Source organism: Mus pahari, chromosome 20 (genome assembly GCF_900095145.1).
Source record: "Mus pahari chromosome 20, PAHARI_EIJ_v1.1, whole genome shotgun sequence".
Lineage (NCBI taxonomy): Eukaryota > Metazoa > Chordata > Mammalia > Rodentia > Muridae > Mus > Mus pahari.
In genome coordinates this window covers 41,015,603-41,036,922 of record NC_034609.1, presented here as the reverse complement: position 1 = coordinate 41,036,922, position 21,320 = coordinate 41,015,603, and the positions used below count along the sequence as shown (strand labels likewise).

At 47.8% G+C, this 21,320-nt stretch overlaps 1 protein-coding gene across 1 annotated transcript; it reads left to right on the top strand.

The window, feature by feature from the left end:
• The first annotated feature begins 7,098 nt into the window (after positions 1 to 7,098).
• On the top strand, positions 7,099 to 16,770 carry Mphosph6 (M-phase phosphoprotein 6). Its single transcript, XM_021220721.2, has 4 exons — positions 7,099 to 7,173; positions 11,214 to 11,326; positions 14,137 to 14,227; positions 15,993 to 16,770. Exons 1-4 carry the CDS (start codon positions 7,123 to 7,125, stop codon positions 16,221 to 16,223), a joined length of 486 nt encoding a protein of 161 aa, XP_021076380.1. The 5' UTR covers positions 7,099 to 7,122; the 3' UTR covers positions 16,224 to 16,770.
• Positions 16,771 to 21,320: the final 4,550 nt, after the last annotated feature.

Genomic DNA, 21,320 nt, shown 5'->3' with positions numbered 1-21,320 from the left:
AGAGCATTCTGATAGAATTATTATGGGGTGGGGAGGGGGGAGCTGGTTTCATTTCACCCTTGATCTTTCTCCCTTTTTAGAAGGCCAAATAAAAACCTGTAAACTCAGCTGGGCGGAATTTGCTGGAGTATTCATTCGGCTTGTGAGTGAGTAGAGGATGCGGAAAATTCTAAAAGATGCTGCCTCACCCTTTTTAAAGAGCAGCTCTGTGCTTACTCATTCGGAGTGTATTAAGTAGATGAAGAATTGGGGCTTCCAGCTCTGAAAGACGCAGCTACATATAAAACTGTGGAGCTGTGCTTGCCATAGGGGCAGACAAGAATAAAAGGGGTTGTGCAATTAGACACTGAAACTGATCGTTTTCCTCTGATGCAAGAGAAAGCTACGACCCAACACAACAGGTAGGTAGGGCCTGCTAGGTAACAGGAAACACTACTCTGGGCGTTCCTCCAGCAGCTGAGTACCTGTCTACACAGAATGTGAATCTGGAGTGTCTTCAGGGTTACGGTGGAGAAACGGAGATATAGAAGAGAAGGCTAAGAAGATGGAAGGTGAGGCTACAAGCCAAGTATAGACTTGACTGCCAAAACCTGACCCGGGTTTGAATTTTATCTCACGGGTGAGACGAGAAAAGCTTAAAGAAGGAAGCCAGTCTAAAAGCGACAGGGAAGACTGACTTAAACCAATCCTCAAGACAGCAGAGCCTCTGAACGCCTCCCTGCTTAGTCCTGCCTTCCCTCCCCCCACCACCCTCCTCTGCTCTCAGCCAGTGTGGTCTTAGACGGTTTTGTGTCACTTCAAAATGGAGTCATCCTCTTCCTTGTCATAGCGCAACACTTCACGGTGACTTGAGGTAAAAAGATCCTACCAACTCATGGCCTCTGGGCTCTGGGCCTAGCTTGCTCTCCAGCCTTGTCAGTCACCCAAGACCCTTTCTGGCAGGCTCAGAGACTCCTGCCTGCCCCCTGTTGCCTGTCCTCATAACTCCTCTTAGGGTCTCAAGCAAGTCTCTCAAAGCTCCTCAAAATCCAAATCAGGTGTCCCAACAATTTATTAACCATTCTAAGGCCCGGTGGGTGGCCTCGTCTGGTACCCCTTCTAGGGGGAGGAGTGATTTCTCTAGCACCTACCAAAGAGCTGGAAAGATGTTCGATACCAGAAAGGATTTGTTAAGGTAAAAAGACGGCAGGGAAAAAAAAAATAGGAAGCTATGGCGGGAAGTCATAAAAAAAAAAAAAAAAAAAAAAAAAAAAAAAGTATTATGTAGGCCAGACTTCAAGAACAGGCAAAAGAATGGCAGAGAACACGGTACAGAAAAGGCTAAATAAAATGTGAACAAATCTAAGTCCAACTGACTAAATGGTGAAATGGTTAGAGTAAGACTGCCCCCCCCCCCGCCATAGCTTCATGGGTTTGAGCACTTGGTCCCCAATTGCTGACAGTTTGAGGAAGTTTAGGAGGGATGGTCTTGTTGCGGGAAGCATGTCATCTAGGGGGTAGGCCCTGGGAGCTTAAGGTCCTGCTCTTCACATGTCCGCATGGTGATGGTGATGGACTCCTACCCCTCCGGAACAGTAAAGCCCAAACGAACCCTCCCGTCTATAAACTCTCGCGCTCACAGTGTTTCATCACAGCCACAGAAAAGTAACTAAGACATTATACGTATTCTAAATATAAAATACAAGTGTATTCTTATGGAACTATGAAATTAGAAATTCCATCTAGATTAGCATATCCCTAATCCTAACTGCTCCTTAGAGTCACCCAAGCGAGGGCTGGAGAAATCAGTCAGTGAAGCTCCTGCCTGCATCAAGGTCCTGAGTTCAAGCACAAGACCCGGGTAAGGTGACTCAGCAGCGGATGCTTGCTGAGCATGCATGAGGCGCCGAGTTCAAATCAGCAGTGCAAACAATAGGCACACGGTGTCGTACTGCACCAGGGCTGTGAGAAAGCAGAGACGGGAAGAACCACGGGGCTCTCTAGTCCCGGGCTCAGCTCCAGGTTTGGTCAGACACCCTTCTCAAAGGCGTAAGATGAGGCCGATAGGACACAATACCAGATGTCATCCGACACCCTCCAGGGAAGCACACAGACACACACACCACAGCACGTACAGGAACGCACGCTGACCGTGCATGGCAGCCCGTTCCTAGTGCCAAGGAGGAAGAGACAGGGGAGTCACTGACTTGATGTTTACCTATTCCATCAAAAATTGTAAGCTCCAGGTTTCCTGACAAACCATGTTTTAAAAATAAGACAAAGAGTGATGGACACCTGACCTTGACCTCCAACCTCCACACAGTAAAACACGCGCGTGCACACACACACACACACAAAAGGCCATTAAATATACACACAAGGGAACTGCCCTAGTTTGGCTTACTTTCTGTGATTTTAAAAAAAAGAATAAAACATTCTGATGAAGAGCAAGCTGGGGATGCAAGTGTTTCTTTGGCTTACATATTTACAGACTATCACTGGGAGAAACCAAGACAAGAACGGGAGGCAGGAACCAAAGCAGAGACCATGGACGAACATTGTTTACTGCCTGGCTTCCTGCTTCTGCTCAGCTAGCTTCTGGGCACAACCCAGGACTACCAGCCAAGGGGTGGCATTGCCAACATCCAAGCCATCAAGAAAATGCCCCGGGGTAATTGCCACAGGCCCTCTCCTTAGCTGAGGTTCTCTCTATCCAAGTGTATCAAAAAGAATCATGCAAGAAAACGTATTTTTTAACATGCTTTAATTTCCTCTGTGTATTCCAGTCATTTAATTTCCAGGGTCAAGACATGTTTAGAAAATACTTATTCCAGGGGCTGGAGAGATGGCTCAGAGGTTAAGAGCACTGACTGCTCTTCTAGAGGTTCTGAGTTCAATTTCCAGCAACCACATGGTGGCTCACAACCATCTGCAATGCATACAATTCACTCTTTTAGAGTGTCTAAAGGCAGTTACACTGTACTCATAAACATAAAATGAATAAATATATCCTTAAAATAAAAAAAAAGAAAGTACTTATCCATAAAGCCTGTAAGACCATATCTAGATACATCTGCACAGAACTTAATCAGTAACCCATTAAGCGAGCAAAGGGATGCACTGCATTGCCTTAGGTTTGAGGCTGGTTGCCCTGGACTCACAATTTGCATGTTCCTGGCAGCCAGCTGGTAAGCACCTGTTTAATGAATGAGTCAGGAAAGCAGGAACAGGGAGCACAATCTGTGAGGAGAGACAGACTTGGTATCAGGTATTACGCGCTTCCCAATCAACACTTAAATTCCTCAGCTCTGGGACTGTCTCAACAGCACCCTCCCCTTCCCTGCCTCATTTGGGTGTCCATCCTTGCCACCGCCATTTTGGGCTAACATAATGACTGTCTCTTCTTGGAGGCAGGATTTCTCTTTGAAACATTACTCTCCCCACTGTGTAGTCTCTCACCTCTCGCTGGGATTATAAATCAAGTCCTACCCTAAACCAGGACAAATGGAGACTCTCCTTGACTTTGAAATTATGAGCGGAGTGCCTTAAGAGCTGAGAAATCTGCTGGTGTTCACCCAGTGACAGTTTACATTCATCCCTGCTTCCAAGACTCCTTGGTGGTCCTGGCTTCTGCCCTTTTCCCTTTGTTCTTAAGCCTCCTCGTCAGCTCTATAAACTACTGGCTATCCTCATAAATCTGTTTCGTGTATACCCCTTCATACCTGGTACTTGCAAACAAACAAGCAAAAATAGCAAGTGGGACTTAATATACCAGCTGCCTCAATATCTGCCGGAAGAGCATCCTCTGCAGGCCCCAGGCTCTTCCACTTTAGATCCTGCACTGGGAAGGTATGTACTGCCACAGCAGCTCTGAAGTCAGTGCTGCAGATATGAAGGGAGGGGAAGGATGGGATGAGTCAATGTGGAAAGAGGAGTCCTTTCCTGATGGATCCAGCAGTTGGCCTTTACAGTCCCAACAAACTGCATCGTGACGTGACTCGGAACCATGTGAAGACCTACTCAAGGTATTTCTGACCACAAAACAATGATTTCTTTATTGTATATAATCACAACAGGTTATTGAATACAGCATCTACCCTGTGTTCTATAATTTGGTACCATCAAAAGATTAAGGAATTATCTTCCCTGTGGGGAGTAATTCAAAGCCACAATTACACTTTTACTCTTAAATTTCTACTCAGCCGGGCGTGGTGGCGCATGCCTTTAATCCCAGCACTCGGGAGGCAGAGGCAGGCGGATTTCTGAGTTGGAGGCCAGCCTGGTCTACAAAGTGAGTTCCAGGACAGCCAGGGCTACACAGAGAAACCCTGTCTCGAAAAACCAAAAAAAAAAAAAAAGAAATTTCTACTCATTGTATTACATTTGGAGAGGTAGGACCTTTGGGTATCCGTTTTAAGTATTTGCAACACCAAATAAAAATCCAGAATGTTTTTAGTTGACTGGTTGAAAACTTTGGCCTTTATCCTTCAATCAAGTCCTGAAGAATTGAGAAAATAGCATCCATGTTTCAAATCAAAACCCGGTGCTCAAGTAGACTAGAAATAATGGAGGTCCGAACGAAGTTACGGAGCTTGGGGCCACCGTTGCTGATTGTAGGCAGTTGCTGATTGTAGGCGTGCTATTACGAAGTTTTCCTCTTCTTAACCCAAAAGGGTCAAGAGTTAACTCAGACACCCTCCAGCTTCCTGGAGACTAAGTCACCTTTTCTTCTCCTCTGTCCTCAGGCAGGTCTTTCAAAATCCTACACAGTAGCCAAAGTCGGAATTCTAGGAAGCAGATTAGCAGGTGTGATTGCTTAATGTTTACTTGGTAGAGTTTCAGGTTTGCCAGGTGGGGAGTGGGTGACCTGCAGCTGCAGCACACAGCCCTGCGAATGACTAGGAGAGCTTCCTCGGGCTAACCTGTAGGATATAAAACAAGGCCGGGAATACGGCAGGGAGCAGGAGTCAACTAAGTCTCAGGAGTGTCCCCACCAAGTCTCCTAGTCTCAACCTGCTCTGCCTTACCAAACCTTCTAGCATAGTTTTACATCCCACAATTCCTCCTTGTTCTTTTTATAGGAGAGGCGTCACTGGAGTGTCTGGAGTGAAAATTTAGGGTAGGGTGGAAGTATCAAAATAAAACACAACACCGTAAGCCAGAGGGGTAACAAGGGGTGGGGTAGGAAAACAAGGGATTATTGAAACAAATGTCACCCCATTTGGGATATACTGCCTTTGCCAGGCTAGAGAGGTTCAGGGACCCTTGCTACGCCATCTCTGATCAGCAGGCTCTCGTCCCAACTGTAACCTATAGCTATGTGATGCTTCATTTTTTTTCCTATGGCCACCATAAAGAAATACTACAGGGATGGGGTGGGAGGGGGTGTCGGCTACATGTATTTCTTACAGTCATGACCAAGGTGGTAGTAGTTTTGGCTTCTCTGGGGGTTCTTTCCTTGGCATGTAGATGGTCCTTCTTTTAGCATACACACCTCTGGTGCACTCAGAAGTTTTCATCTTATGACAGGAGGCCGAAGATTTAGCTAAGTGGTAGGGCAGATGCCTAGTGTGTAGCCATAGGTTTCATCTACAGCACAAGGGAAGAAAGCCATACTGGATGTGGGTTCGCCCTAAAGGTTGTCTCTTGAAAAGCCCTGTCTCCAAACGCAGTCACATTCTGATATAATGGGGGGTCAGGACTTCAGTATTTGAATGGAAGGAGGGGCCAGTAACAAGATAGCAGGATTTTATTTTTATTTTTTACTTTTGGTACATTCTACCTCCAAGGCTTCATAACAATGATATTTTCTTCACTTTCAAGCCTTACCACTTTGATCTGAAGAGGGCCATCCTGGACTAAATTTAAAGTGACCCTAAAGTTCACTCGCTGTGCTGCAGCCATTTTCTTTCTTTCATGGTATTTACTGCTTTCTAATGTATGGAAAGGCAGCTCCAGGAAAGGGTGGGAATGTGTTTTTAGCCCCTTGGTGCTCACCCATGTTTCACTCACAGTTATGAGTAAATGTGTTTCTGTAACCACTTAACACATTATGTCTTTATTTACTCCACTGAGAAAACCTGCAGGGCTTTTAATATCCGGAATGCTTTATGAATCTCGGCGTTACCACTTCTCCAGCGGGTTGCTTATTACATGCCAGTGATGTGTCCTTCCGTGTCCTTACGAGGTACAGCACCATCACTTGTGGAAGTCCATTCTGACCTTTCATCACGGGGGATCCCGGGGATCAAACTCAAGTCCTCGGGCTTGGCAGCAAGTGGTTTCACCCACTAAACCACTCCTGGCCCCCTCACAAGTTGTTGCTGATCCTTGCGTACAGCTCTTGCTAGTTCCTGCCCTTTTTTTTTTTTTTTTTTTTTTTTTTTTTTTTTTTTTTTGGTTTTTCGAGACAGGGTTTCTCTGTATAGTCTGGCTGTCCTGGAATTCACTTTGTAGACCAGGCTGGCCTCCATTCTTTCTGTTTCAGAGGGAAATTCTTCAGGCTCAAAGATGCACAGCGAACAGGTGTATGCATATTCGTCAGTCTTCCACGGTTTGTGTGCAGCTCTGCAGCTATCACGCAGCCTGGGTTTGTGGCCACCTCCTTCATACTCTGTGACTGAGGTGACTAAGCTAGCATAGCGACACCAGCGGCTCAGGGCTACTGAGAGCTCACCATTCGTGTTTTTAAAACTTTTAAACTCTGGCAGCAACCTCAGCAAGGAACTTCCAGACCGGGTCGTTAGGGAGTCCTCGGGTGTCGTGGAGGCCCCGCCTACAGCTCCAGCACCCTCCCCTTAATCCGCCTTTCCTGAGGTTAGCCCTGGGACCCTGAATCGCAGTCGCCCCGCGGTGGCCCGAGTTCTTACCACAGCTCCTCGCGGAGAGACGCGCTCCGAGAGCTGGAGAAGCCAGAAGCAGCGCGGAGCCCTAGGCACGTGGGCGGGGCAAGATGCTGGGGCGGGGCAGCACGATGGGTGCGGTTAATAGAAGGCGTGGCAAAGGTGCGGAGGAGGAGCTAAAGATCAGCGACGCCTGGAGACGACGTGGCGGGGGCGGGTCTAGAGCGAGGTCTCGTCTGGCTCCGCCCTTGACCGTGCGCAAGCGCAGTGCGGCGGGAAAGCCTCAGCAAGTGCGTCCAACATGGCGGCGGAACGCAAGACTAAGTTATCCAAGAACCTCCTGCGCATGAAGGTGCTGAGGTCGGGGGATGCTGGGTTGTCGGGTGGGGAGGCTGCTGAGCTCCGAGATGTCCCGTAGTGGGACTCGGGCCGAAGCGATGGGCAGACTGGCCCGGGATGGCCGCGGCCAGCGCACCCCATTCATTCGCTCATCCTGCGGGCCATCGGGCACCAGGGGTGAGATTTCGCTTAGCCTGCTGTGGGGAGCGAGGGAGCCTGCACATCGTCCATCAGAACCTGCAGTGTTGAGTGCGGTGGTGGCTGAAGTGTCTGGGCCGCCTGGGAAGTTAGACTTCTCGCGAGAAGTGGTCCTTAAGGAGGACCAACGTGAAGGATGTCAGTGTCCTAAACTGAGGGAAAGTGAGTTCAGAAGCCAAGAAGGAGAAAATCAGGGACGTTGCTAAGAACTAAAGGTAGCTCGGACGTCTGAAAGAATAGGAGCATAAAATGAGGCTGGAAATCTTAGGGGTCACGACATCCGAGGAATTGTAAGCCGGACTGAAGTTTTGTTCCTATCGCCTCATGAGCAGAAGGAAACTGTCTTCTGAGTTATTGCTTTTTTGTTTGTCTGTTTGTTTTTTGTATTTTCGAGACAGGGTTTCCCTGTGTAGCCCTGACTGTCTTGGCACTCACTCTGTAGACCAGGCTGGCCTCAAACTCAGAAATCCACCTGTCTCTGCCTCCCAAGTGCTGGGATTAAAGGCGTGCGCCACCACGCCCGGGTAGTTATTGCTTTTTAAGGCCACTTTAACTGTACTGTGGGTGATAGTTAATCAGAAAGGTCCAGCCCTAACAACGTGAAAGCTCACAACCAAAAAGGCCAGCTACAAAAGTTCCTGTGTTCTGGGTGAAGGTTGTCTTCGTGGTGGGAATGGAGAAAATGTTAGCAGTGGGGCGAAATGAGGAGTTTTTCTTTGGGTGTGTGCATGCATGTCTGTATATACACCATGTGTGTTCAAGTGCCTGCAAAGGCCAGAAGAGAGTGTTGAAGCCCCTGAAACTAGAGTTTTAAGTCAGCGGGTGTGAGTACCAGGACTTAGGCAAGAATCAAGGGTGCTCACAGCCACTGAGCCAACTTTCCCGTCCCGTGGTTTTTAAATTGGAAGTCGAACCAACTTGAGCCCGCTGAAGTGGCTTTGATGGCACACATTTGTAATCCCAGTACTTGGGAGGTGAAGGCAGGAACTTAATTTGTGGCCAGCCCGAGCTAGATCTGAGACCCCGTCTCAGATGTCATTAAAACGGAATCAGCTTAGCTACAACTTAAAAGGGGAGTGGGGTTAAAAAGCAGATGAGCACAGGAGTTAAGACAGGGGAAAGCTAATTCTTGAAGCTTAAATGATATTAATAGAACGTATTTACAGTCCTTCCTACATTCAGACATTGTTCTCCGTGTATTGTATATAATGAACAACTTAAGTCACATAGTAACATTTGAAGGAGTCACAGACGTTATCTCTGATGACACCTGAGGTGTCTGAAACAGAAGTAACAGCTGAAAAGACGGGTCATCTGACCCCAGAGCTTTTGCTTGTAATGATTAGTCTCTATAAACACACAGGGGGAAGCTTGATTACAATGCTTAACTCAACAATATTATAAACATGTTTAACACAGCTGCCCTACCTATCAGATGGTATAGTTTAGCGACACAGTATACTGTAGTTTCAATAGTTTACCCAGGATGATGTAGCTGTCTGGGAGCCTTGGCCCGCTGTGCCCCAGCACCCTAATAGTCTCCTCTTATATATGGCTAGCCCAGGAAACATCAGAGTTCTGAGTAGTGTTTCAAATGGGTGGTAGCAGATCTCCCCCCCCCCATCTTAAAGGTGATTTGATTCATTAAGCCTCACCATGTGAAGTTGTGGCTGTCAGTGCTTAAGGTGAAATGAAAAACTCTCTTAGAGAACATGTTTCCAAGAAAAGGAAGGAAGGCAGGCATAAACGGGTGCCCTGTCGAGGGCCAGAGAGTGAGCATTCCCCTATGAGCTCTGAGGGCAAGCTGAGCTGGGGTGCAACTCTGAGTGAGCAGGATGCCCCTAATTTAGTTAGGGAAGTACTTCTTCCTGCATGTGAGCAAAGTTGAAGTCCTGGCGAGCCGGAGCAGTTTGTAATCATCCCCATTTCAGAGGAATGAAGCGGGCCTGGGGAGCACTGAGTGCTCTGCGCTCCTGGCATAAGGCAAATGAGCACGTGCTGGGTAGTAAGGGTGGATGAGTGTGTGTGAGAGAGCATGGCCTCTGTTCCGTTTGCCTCGGCAGCTGGATTGACAGAGACCTTGCTGGTGGGATGGAGGGCGGTGGGCACCATAGAACCAGGATGCCCTAGGAGAAGGCAGGGAGTGCAGATGCCTAGAGCCGTCATAGCCGAGGTGGCTGTTCTGCTGGAGCTAATGGGACAAGAGAGAGAGAGAGCACTGAGCGTTCAATCCTCCCTCATCGGTTTTCAGGGCGTGTTTGTTTTACTTAAACAGTTTCCCCCACATGTGTGTCTGTACCATGTGAATGCCTGATGCCCAAGGAGACCAGAATGGGATGTCAGGTTCCCTTGAACTAGAGTTACTGGGGTTTGTGATCCCCAGTGTGGATGCTAGGAATCGAACCTAGGTCCCCTAGAAAAGCAGCCGGCACTCTTTAACGATGGAACCATCTCTCCAGACTCCTCCTCCTCCTCCTCCTCCTCCTCCTCCTCCTCCTTTTTAATGCATTTATTTCTTTTATGTGTTTGTGTGCACGCAGGATGGCACACGCCAAGGTCAGAGGGACAACCTCCGCGAGTTGTCTCTCCTTTCTACTCCTAGGATCAAACTCAGGTGGTCAGCCTTGGCGACAAGTGCCTCTAACCAGAGAGCCATCTTGCCAGGCCTGTCAGCATCTTTGCAATCCTCTGGCCGGGGCAGATATTTAGGAGGATGTGGGCAGAAGGTTTGCCAGTCGGATGGTTTGACTAGAGATAGTATTGGTTTGTGGTCTTGGCTCTTTCTGGACCTTCCAGGGTACTTTGTAAAGGAAAAGACAGTAAGCGTTGTAGGCTTGTAGGCCAGTGAGGACCCACTGCCCTCCTCAGGCCACCACAGTCAGCTCAGGACCGAGTTGGCATGACTGCTCTGTAGAGGTAATCTCCTGTGCACTGTGTAAAAAAAAGCTTCATCTGTCAATAAAAAATGCTGCTGGCCTATTAGCTTAGGCCGGAAATAGGAGGTGGGAGGTCCATAGGAAGAAAGGACTCTGGGATAGAGAGAAGCACAGGGAATTTGGCCCTAGATACACAGGAAGACAGTCCCGTGTAACTGGGGTCCCGGTAACCAGCCAAGTGGCAGAACTTAGAATAGAATAATAGGATTATTAAGTTATAAGATAGTCAGTTGGCTATCTGGTCTAGGTGCTTGTAAATATATTTGAGTCTCAGAGTCGTTATTTATGGGAGCTCGGGGCCCAGAGGAAAAACCTAAGTTTACAGAAAACATCATACCACAATGCTTCATTAATCCCAGCACTGAAGAGGCCTCTGAGGCAGGTGAATCTCTTGCATTCAAGGCCAGCCAGGGCTACACAGAGAAATCCTGTCTGGGAAACCTTAAGAAAATAAACAAGCAACCAAACAAACAAAAAACCCTAGACAGTTATTGATCCAGCTGGAGAGCTGTGGTTTCCGAATCTGCTCTGAACCCTTCGTTTTGGGGGAGTTGAAATTGCTAGTTTTAGAGTATGTTCTGAGGTCTTCTGAACCCTAGACATGCTTGGTTCACAGCCGTGTTCTATCCTCTGTCCAGTGTAGATATGGGTGACTGAGTGACTGTGTGCCTTCACGCATCTGCTAAGGCGACATTGAAGATAGGACCCAGTTAGTCAGGTTTTGCCACCAAGAATGTAAGGGGCATTGTGAGGCACCTTGAACTTTGTGTCCTTTGAACCACGGGGGAGTCTGGAAAGCAAAAAACAGATCCAGGGTCACGGATCCTCAGGGAATCGTTTGTCTGCTGGGTGCCCCGGTACCTATGGCTGACCGCCCATGAGCCAGGGCACTGACACGGGCTTGCTCCTGTCTTAACAGTTCATGCAAAGGGGCCTGGACTCAGAAACCAAGAAACAACTGGAAGAGGAGGAGCGGAAGATGATCAGCGATGAGCACTGGTACCTGGATCTGCCGGAGTTGAAGGAGAAAGAGTAGGTTCCTGGGGCTTATGGCGGAGGGGAAGGTGGGCCACAGGGCCCATTGCTGAGGGTCCCTAACTCCTTTCTTTTCCTGGTTTGCCTGAAATTGATGCTATTCCATTGTTTCTTCCCCACTGCTGACCAGGTCTCACCAGTGACGTAATCTGGGGCCCCAAGTATTCTTACCCAGAAGCCCCGTGTAATGGATTCAGATGGGTTTCCTTTAGCGGGAGCAGGACTGTCGGAAGCGGGGCCTTCCTCTGCAGCCCAAGCTTGTCTCGAACTCGGCCTCCGAGCACTGGGGGCTTGGTGTTCCTATCATGCCCACAGCAGTTTCCTCCTTCACACAGTTTTTTTTCCGTGGCTATAGAATTCCTATCTGGTTCTTGTTTTTTTTGCAGTTTCCACTTAAAATTCAGGCTCCGTGATTGTTTCTTTCGCATTTATATTTTCATTGACACTCTCAGGCATGTTTGTAGCTTTATAATCATTAAACTCGTTTTTAACTAATTCCATCATCCCTTCTTTTTCTTGTGCTACTGAAGCTCTGTTCTCCTGCTGCTTTGCCTGTCTGGGGGGCGGGGTGTGTCTGTCTGTCTGTCTGTCTGTCTCTCTCTCTCTCTCTCTCTGTGTGTGTGTGTGTGTGTGTGTATTGCTAACTCTTGAGTTTAGTTGAGTGTTGTCCCATTGGACAATTGCCTGACATGCTCATATGCTTCCTGTTTCTGTTACACTGAATTGTCTCGACTCTGCTCTGGCTGAATTAGCCATACTCCTACTTAGGGCCTTTCTGCCATATACCACAGGGATTTGGCTCGATCTCTTCCTCTTTGGCTGGACAGAACCCAAGTGTCCCCCTGTTTGTCTAATGTACACGGCAGGCTGCACTTTATTTCTCAGGCGCAGTAGGCTAGAAAAATGCCTCTCTGCCCCCGATAATAAATACCCAGGACTTCACGGACCCTTGGCGGAGATGACAGACTGCCGCGATGAAGTCAAGGATCTTTAAGAGATGATCCTGGATTATCTGGGTGGACTCTATAAAAGTTGTGTTTTCTGGCATTCGAGTCTGGGGTTTGTCGCTATAATGAAGCGCCCGAGGCTGGGTGAAGGAGGAGAGAGATTTGTTTAGCTGGAGAATTCTGGAGACTCAAGGGCATGCATGGCACTGGTATCAGCTCAGCCCTGTGTACAGCGAGCGTCTTGAGGCAGGAAGCAAGAGGCCAGGATGGTACTCAGGCTTCTGTGGTGCTCACTGTTGTGAACTCTAGACACAGCATTTTTTTTCCCCCCGAAATGCTGTGTCCCTGGTTACTTCCCACCAGGCCCCACTCCCCCATGGCCTCACCAGAGACCAGACCTCCCCCACGTGGGCCCTTGGAGTACCAATAATGACACAGTTTAACAGAGGCCACAGAGAAAGAAGGGTCTGACCACAGAGCCAAGACCTGAGTGCCATGGCCCCTGGCCACAGCAGCAGCTGGAAAGATGAGATGTCATTGGGGGAGTTCTAGTCCTGCTGCAGCACTGATTCCGGACTCGGGCACAGGTTTAATGCTGTGAGAGCCTAGATTTACCGCCGCAGAAAGCTGCTGCACCAGAGCTCTGTCCTCCGGGAGGATCTGTCCGTCCGTCCATCCCCCCCCCCCCACACACACACACATACCAGGAGCCATGTAACTGAAAATTCCACCAGAGAGTCACAGAGAGCTCACAGCAAGTCCCTTTCTGTCTTCCTGACCATGTCTCAGCCCCCTCTCTGATCCTGAACTTGAGTTTGCCTCTCCAGTTCAGCAAGGCCAGCCCCTGCTCCCTGCTAAGGAGAGCTTGCTCCGCTTGGCAGTTCCTCACAGTTGTCACGGCCCTCTGCTCTCAAGTTCACTGTGGATGCACTTGTGTTCCGCTTTGCCCTATTGGCTACGGTGGGGTGCTGATTGAGTGCCTGGAACAGAAGGCTTGTGTTGTTGCCCCGTGTGATATAAATGGGTTCTTTTTTGGCACCGTATCTGGACCAGGATGTCCGTTCTTTCCTTCCTGGCTGCTCCCCAGCCCCTGGACTCACCTGTGTGTGTTTTGGCAGAGGGAGTAGTTTTTGATCAGAAGCAGAGCAGGACTCCATAAGGGAGTCTGAGGCCTGGCCATCGCTGGCCTTTGCTGGCTTGCTGGAGAACGGTGCTGGCCTGGGATTTGGGTCCCAAACCAAAGACTAAAGAATCAGTCTTGGAGTCAGACATACTGTGGTCTGTTCCACAGCATTTGCCCATGACGTTTGTGCTGTCCCTTGCGGCTGTAGTCTGTCCGCTAGCCCAGCCTCCAACGTCACACGCTCCTCCGCTGACACAGGAGCCGCTGAGACAAGTCTTCAGTCTGGCGTTTATAGCCAACCGGGCCTTGTGTAAGAGCCGCCCTGGCCTGCTGTCTGTCCCCTGCCCTGTGTTCTAATTGCCATTCTACTGTCTTGAATATTTAATGAGTACTTGGGTGACACTCAAGAGTCAGGTTTTTTTTGTTGTTTTTGTTTTTGTTTTGTTTTTGCTTCAGCTATGAAAAGCTCAAGTTTATCAAGAATTCTTGGGGTCTTTGCATGATGTGATTATTTACAGAGGTAGGAAGAAGCTAGCCCCAAGCTGTGGCTCTGTCTCCCAGCGCCGTTGGCCAGATGGATCTGCCTTTACTGCTAACCCTGGGAAGGGATCTCACTGCGCTCTGGCTTGCTCCTCCCGAGAGCCAGAAGATGGATTTCCACCCCGTCTTGACCTCTCCGCTTCTGTACTTGTTTATGAGCAGATGCACTGGTAACACGGGTTTCTTATCCCTCTCAGGAGCTTTATCATAGAAGAGCAGAGCTTCTCCCTGTGTGAAGATCTTCTCTACGGAAGGATGTCATTCAGGGGGTTTAATCCTGAAGTTGAGGTATTAAATATAATTGCTTCAAATTTGAACATTTTTTTCCAATTGAATTTTTTCCTGCCAATAATTGAGCTCCAGTCTCTCCCCACCAGGTACCATTTCTCCTCATTATATAAAAAATAACAAGTCTTGAAATATTGCCATAGCTATTTAAAGAAATTGCAGCGTGGCAGTCTGGTTTTATGGAAGAATTGAGTGGGTAATTTAATATAGCGCGGTGTGCGGTCCCTGACGCAGCCACTGTTAGAGTTTCAACTGGGTCTTTTACAGGAATGTCAAGACTATTCATGCGATGCTATTATGAGAAGTTATTCTCCGGCATCTGTAAATGTCTCTCTCTTAATGGGGAAATGCTACTTAAGAATGGTGTCATTGGATTTTGTAATGGACAGATTTTAATCCAAGCTGGTAAATAGATTGGTTCACCCACCAGTGAATCCCTTCAAAAGTGTGTTTGAAAAATGTGAATGTTCACCTTGTGACTGGGCTGTCAGTTGACTGTCCTGACTCAGGTTCACAGAAAAGCAGACCCTCACTCTAGCATAGTACAAGAACCCTGGTGCCGATGTCGAGAGCCCTCCTGTGGGCCTTGTCCATGCAGATGTGTGGTATCTGCCTCAGCTTGTGCCAGGTTAGCCATGGTTCTTCAGTGCGCGCAGTGACACTAGGGCTGTCCTATATGGTGGCTGTCCTGGATGTTAAAGGATGGTCCAGGCTACCCTGAGGCCTCTGCCCTCCAGGCTACCCCCCCCCCCGGCCTCGGTTCCCCACTCACTGGGGTGACTAAAAGTGTCTCTCTCTGGCCACTGTCATCTGTCCCCTGATGGGCAAAAACGTCTCCAGATGACAGTCACGTTTCTGGATGCCTCAGAAAAAAGCGCAGTCATGGAAGTCCACCACACCAAAGTTTATTTAAAGATGGAGAGTCGGTTTGTGGGGGGGGGGGCAAGAGTGTGCACATAATCAAGGTGTTACATTTGCATTGTCCACACTAACTATGTTGGGCACTCCTCTTCTCTGCCCCAGCCTCCTTTAAGCTTTAAATGGGCAGGAGTCTGGGAGGCAAAAGGAAGCAGACATTTGGGGTTTATGGATTTATTGGCCAAAGATTGGGGTTTTGGTGGGCAAGTTTCCCAAAGCCTCCTCAGTAGGAAGGTTCAGGCATAACAGCTCAGAGAATGGCCCAGATTACCAGACTCTAACATGGAGTCTCCAGCAGAGGTTTTTATCAGTCCTGTAAGTGTCTGAGGGCCTCCTCGTTGGCCTCCCTCCCTCAGCCTCCCTCCCCTTGCTAGAAAGAAACAACAGTTATCAGAAAATGACAAGTGTGACTGATTAGTACAGTGTGAAGAAAGAGGTGAAGTCCCCGGGGACATCGTCTGAGATACACTGACCTCCATCCTGTGATGTCCAGCCCCATCCTCCACGCTACCCCCATAGGTGGATCTACAGCTACTGCCTTTCCATTTGGCTTAAAGGAGGTTATTTTCCTTTGTCGTCTCATGATTAGCTGTGTGCCTCCCTTTACTGTGAGTGACAGGCAGGGTCTGTGTTGTAGATGACAGCTTACCTGGCACGGAGCTCAGCTGTCGCTGGGACCCTGAGCTGCTCCTTCCACTGGCGGCACAGAGTTTTGTCCATTCTCACAAGGGACTCTGTGACTAAGTCCTGCCAGAAGACAGCCTTGACCCCAGCCCCTCCCCTGCCTCCCTGATGACCCCAGCCCCTCCCCTGCCTCCCTGATGGCCAGCGCTGCTGTCTCTTTCAGAAGTTAATGCTTCAGATGAATTCTAAGAACCGAGCAGCGGCAGCAGAGGAAGACGAGACGGTAGAGGTCGATGTGTCCGATGAAGAAATGGCAAGAAGATATGAGACTTTGGTGGGAACAATTGGAAAAAAGTTTGCCAAGAAAAGGGACCGAGCCAATTACGAAGAAGATGAAAATGGAACTATAAAAGCCCTAAAACCTAAGAAGATGTTCTTAAAGCCCCAAGACTAAAATGGATGCCTTTGGTACAGGGGATGCCTGTGAGCACAGCGTGGTCTGAGCTCATCCTCCTGTCGTCGTACTGGTTAAAGCACCGTTTCCTTCTAAAGAAATGCATAAGTGTGGAAATGTGCTGTTCTTGGGACAGATGTATAATGGATGTTATACATCCTTTTTATGACATTCTTCAGGGGCTTCAAGTATGTGGGCACAGGCCGCTCCCTAGATTTTTGACCTGATTCTGTGTGTATATACACACAGACAGGCCATATGCACACCGTTCTGCAGTTACTGTTCAGGAATGACAATTGTAAACTAATTATTGCCTTCGTTTAACTGCCCTTATATTTATACTTTACTTCTTGAATCATGTCTAGCCAGTTCACTTTGGAGTCAGATCTTTGAGAACTTTTCGGAAGTGATTTGTCAGGACCAGACATGGCTCTCAGGCCTTTGTCGTGTTGAGCAGTGTGGGGTTTGTGTATTTTAAACAGTCATCTGGGTCATTTTTCTAATGTTCTATAATAAACACGTTTTCATATACTTTTCTGTTTTCTTACACTTTGAAGTAATTTTAGTCTTCCTCAGTACTACAGCCTTGTGCAAATAATAACTTATAAAGACTAGCCATTAACTGAGAATATACTAATATCTAAGGTTGAACCCTAAAAGGTTTCCTTCTGTCAGTCAAGTACAATAACCAGTTTCGTAGGGTACAGCCCGTTAGAATTTAGCACTGGCTAGACCCTAGCACATGGACTTGCCTGTCTATCCAGAGATTCTGACAGTTACTAATTTTATTCTGTTTTGTTATCGGTGATAAGTGAAGGACATCCCTTTCTGGGGATCTCTGTAGAATAGAGTCATGTGACCCCAACTCTGTGGGTTGTATGTTAACCGTCCTCTCCAGTTACTGATACTCAGGTAGGCCTATGACCAAAGAGTTCAAGTGGGTCTCCCAGACACTTGTATACCAGCTGGGAGTCTGCTCGCTTTGAAGATAACTTGGTGTACAACAGATATTTGCAGTTCACTAAGTAGAAAGATGAATCTCTCACAGCAGTGGGTTGGGTTATGTTTAGAACATTGTGTCAGCTGAGTAACTCGGGTGGACTGGAGCAGATATAAACTATGTCTTCTCAAGTTCAAATTTGCCCTCTCTATACCATCTTATTTGGGGAGGGGGAAAGCTCCTGTTTAGGAATTCTGGAGGGTACCACATCTAAGACTACGTAAGCACCTAAGAGAATAGTACAGTAAGGGCCCCGTCCCCAGACTAGAAACAGTGCTGAATCCTTATGTTTACGCTGTGGTGTTTGAGATATAACAAGAAAGTTACAGGTACAGCTGCTTCCCCAGCTTGTTTATTTTGAGACAGGGTCTTAACTAAGGCTGGCTTGGGACTTGCTGCGGAAACCAGGCTGACTTCAAACTCACAAAGATCTCCCTTGCCCCTTTCTCCCCAATGCTGGGATTAAAAGTGGGGGCCAGCTTTCTGAAATACCTCAGTAGAGATGAAAGGGAAGGCCAGATGGAACCGGATGGGTCTCTCCTGCTGCTGCTTTGGTTTCTATTCCTTTGTCCACCTCACCAAAACAGCCCATGGCATCCCTTCAGAGAAGGGCTCTAGTAGCCCATCCCAGTGCACCAGCTAAAGAGAAGAAATAGTAACAAGGCAGAAAAGAAGTGATTGGTTCAGCGTGTCCACATTGAGAAGGGAACAGATAAAGGGGACATGAGGACAGCAAGAACTCTGGCTCACCTGGCAGAACCAGATTCGACTCAGACTGCTGACTCTGCAGACCTCTTGCCCTGCCCCAATTCTTGCTACTTTAGCCTAAAGTACCTGGGGGTGGGGGCGTCACTGGACCCTTTTACCCATTTACAGTGGGATCGCTTCTGCTCCAGGGTGCCAGCCTTGCTGCCTTGGAGGGTAGAGCCTGTATTGGGTGGGGACCAGACTGCCTTTTTTTGTACCTCTGGATACCCAAGGTGACTCGTCAGTTTAAGATAATGACTTAACCTTTGTGCCTTCAGCTTTAGCAGGAATGAGATGGGTTAGGTAGATGACACTGAAAGCTCCGTTCGTCTCTACAGAGGTGAGCAGGAGCCTGAACCTCAGAGATAGGATTGAAGGCAAAGGCGCCATGCTCTGTCTTGCTCTTAGGTCCCTTGTGGCTCAAGTGATTTTTTTTCTAGTGTCAGCTGTTTCAAGTGCTTGTTACAGTACTGATAGGCATCCACTCCCACTCTGATGACGTCTGCCTGGTATCGTGGCCTGCCACACCCCATTCGACACCAAGGCTGTGGGTTTGAATAGTGGCATCTCATCCAATGTCAAGAGTTAGCTGGTAAAAATCCCAGTTCCCACCCTCCCCTGGGTGGCGGGTGGGGGAGTGGCAGCTTCTGGCAGGACACCTTCCAGTTCTTCTGTAGGGCATACGGGACCTTGTTACCAGATAGACCAAGACATGGTAAGGTTGAATGAGCTCAAACCTTGGAAACCTCAGAGTTGAGAAGGCAGGAGTGGCGTCCTTCCCTACCTGCTCTGGAACACGACACCCCACTGGGCACTGGGTCATGTAGCACAAACACCTGGAGTTCTCCATGCTAATGAGGTATCATAATAGCCTGAGCATTTAGCCAGTGAGCTTCCCTTCCTGGCCATTTCTTCCCACAAAAGCTATTTAATCCCTGGTTCATCCCGAATAAATGTAGGCATTCACATCCACCATCCAATAAACCAGTATGAACAAGCAAGGATCGTCTCCTCCTTAAGGATCACTGGAGAAGTCCTTCGTCCTAAGAGCCAAGCTTAAAACTCCTTAGCCAGCACTTGGGAGGCAGAGGCAGATGGATTTCTGAGTTCGAGGCCAGCCTGGCCTACAGAGTGAGTTCCAGGACAGCCAGGGCTACACAGAAACCCTGTCTCAAAAAAAAAAAAAAAAAAAAAAATGTACTCTCAGCACTCCAAATCAGATGGGGTTCCACTTGTCCAGGGTTCTGCCTTCTCTGCCTGGCACATAGATGCCAGGAGGGAAACATAGGCCCTGGTTCCCCTGGTGCTATGTCCACAGCACCCAGAGAGGAGATCATGGATCACTGTGGACTCCCTGCTGTGGACTTAGCCCTGTCTTGTCTTCTCCCAGCCACGTGCACATTCTTTTTTCTTTCTTTCTTTCTTTCTTTCTTTCTTTCTTTCTTTCTTTCTTTCTTTCTTTCTTTCTTTCTTTCTTTCTTTCTTTCTTTCTTTTTCCTTCTCTCTTTTAATACTAAAGTCTAAAGTACCCGGTTCTTGGTTTTGAATTTCCTGTTAAAGTAAGGATGTTGAAGGAGCTATCATAAAATATGCTAAGTTGGTCTATTGGTTATGTCAAGCAGAAATTGCTTGAGGACCCGCAACTTTTTGAAGGGGCCATTTGACCCGCAGCAAACCATAAAGAATGTTTGGGCAGCCGGGCAGTGGTGGTGCACACCTTTAATCCCAGCATTTGGGAGAGGCGGGCAAATTTCTGAGTTCGAGGCCAGCCTGGTCTACAGAGTGAGTTCCAGGACAGCCAGGGCTACACAGAGAAACCCTGTCTTGAACAAAAAACAAAAAACAAAAAACAAAAACAAAGAATGTTTGGGTAAGAATGACCTTTCTGGTTTTAGTTTATAAGCAACCTCCATGCTGATTGCTCTAGTAACTACACCAGTTTACACTCTCACTGGCAGTAAGGCTTCTTGGTTCCCCGGTGTTGTCTCCAACACTTCTTGTTACTTATTTTCTAGACCATGGCCATTCCAACTGCCTTGAGTTGGAATCCCAGAGTTTTAATTTGCAAGTTTTCCTGATGGCTAAGGATGTGGAATAGTTTCTCAAGTATTGGCTATGCATTGTTTTAATATTAGATCAAAGATGTATCGGAGGGTTTGGTTTTGTGTCTATGGCGGCATATTCATAATAGCTAAGAAATGGAATTGATGTGGGTGTTCATCAGACAATGGATAAAGAAAACGTATATAGAAAAGATGGAATTTTACTTAACTTTACCCCACTCCCACCCCTAGCACAGGGCTATGCACATCTTCTCCCACTGAGGCCAGACAAGGCAGCCCTGTTAGGGGGTCGAACTCCACAGGCAGGCAACAGATTCAGTTATACCATCCCCTACCCCCCGGTTCTGTTATGAGACCTGCATGAAGACCACGCTGCTCATCTGAGTGGGGGAGGGGAGGAGACCTAGGAAAAGACTCCTTCTCAAAGGAAAAGTGGAGGGAGGAGTGGGGGAAGGATCTGCATGAGAGGGTACTGAGAAGAGGGTCTGCGGACATTAAGATGTAAAGTGAATAATATAAATCTAATAAAAAAAATTTTTTTAAAAAAAGAAGTCATCTCATTTGCAGGGAAATGGACAACTGAAAGAAATTGTGTTAAAATAAGCCAGGCTCAGAAAGACATACATCACACTTTTTTGTCTTCTGCAGATTACGGTTTTTTAAGTGTGTGTGCGTAAGTCATGAAACTGGAAGGCAGAAAGGATTATGGGTGAAGGAGTAAGAAGAATGACCCTGAAACATTAGGGGTGTGGGTGGCCAATGGGAGGAGTCAGCATAGGAGGGGTCACAGCACAGGAAGGGTCAGCACATAGGAAGACAATCTTGAACCACGTGTGTATGCAGGTGTCATAATGAAACCTGTTTGGCTATTTTTAAAAACTAATACATTTTTTAAAGCTATTGTTTACTCTCTAGGTTATCCGCCTGTCGTCCTGCAAGCATGACCTGCATAGCACACTGGCTGCCTGACTTGTTTATTGTAGATCAGTGGGTGGTCTCTTGTGCCAGCGGCAGCTTGGGTCAAAGGCTTGTGCTTGGTGTGTGGTTTTGTTTTGACAAGGTCAAAACTCACGATGTAATCCATGCTGGCCTTGAACTCTTGGTCCTCAAGGAGTCTCGTAAGTGCCTGGATTTCAAGTGTGTGTGGCCACACCCTGCTTCATAACACTTCCAGGACTTTCACATTCCCTTCACCCTCTAATACGCAGACTTATCACTAACTGAAATGCAGCCATCTGCGCTCGCCTCTGCGGACCGGTGGAAGTAATTGGATTGTGAGATACCAGG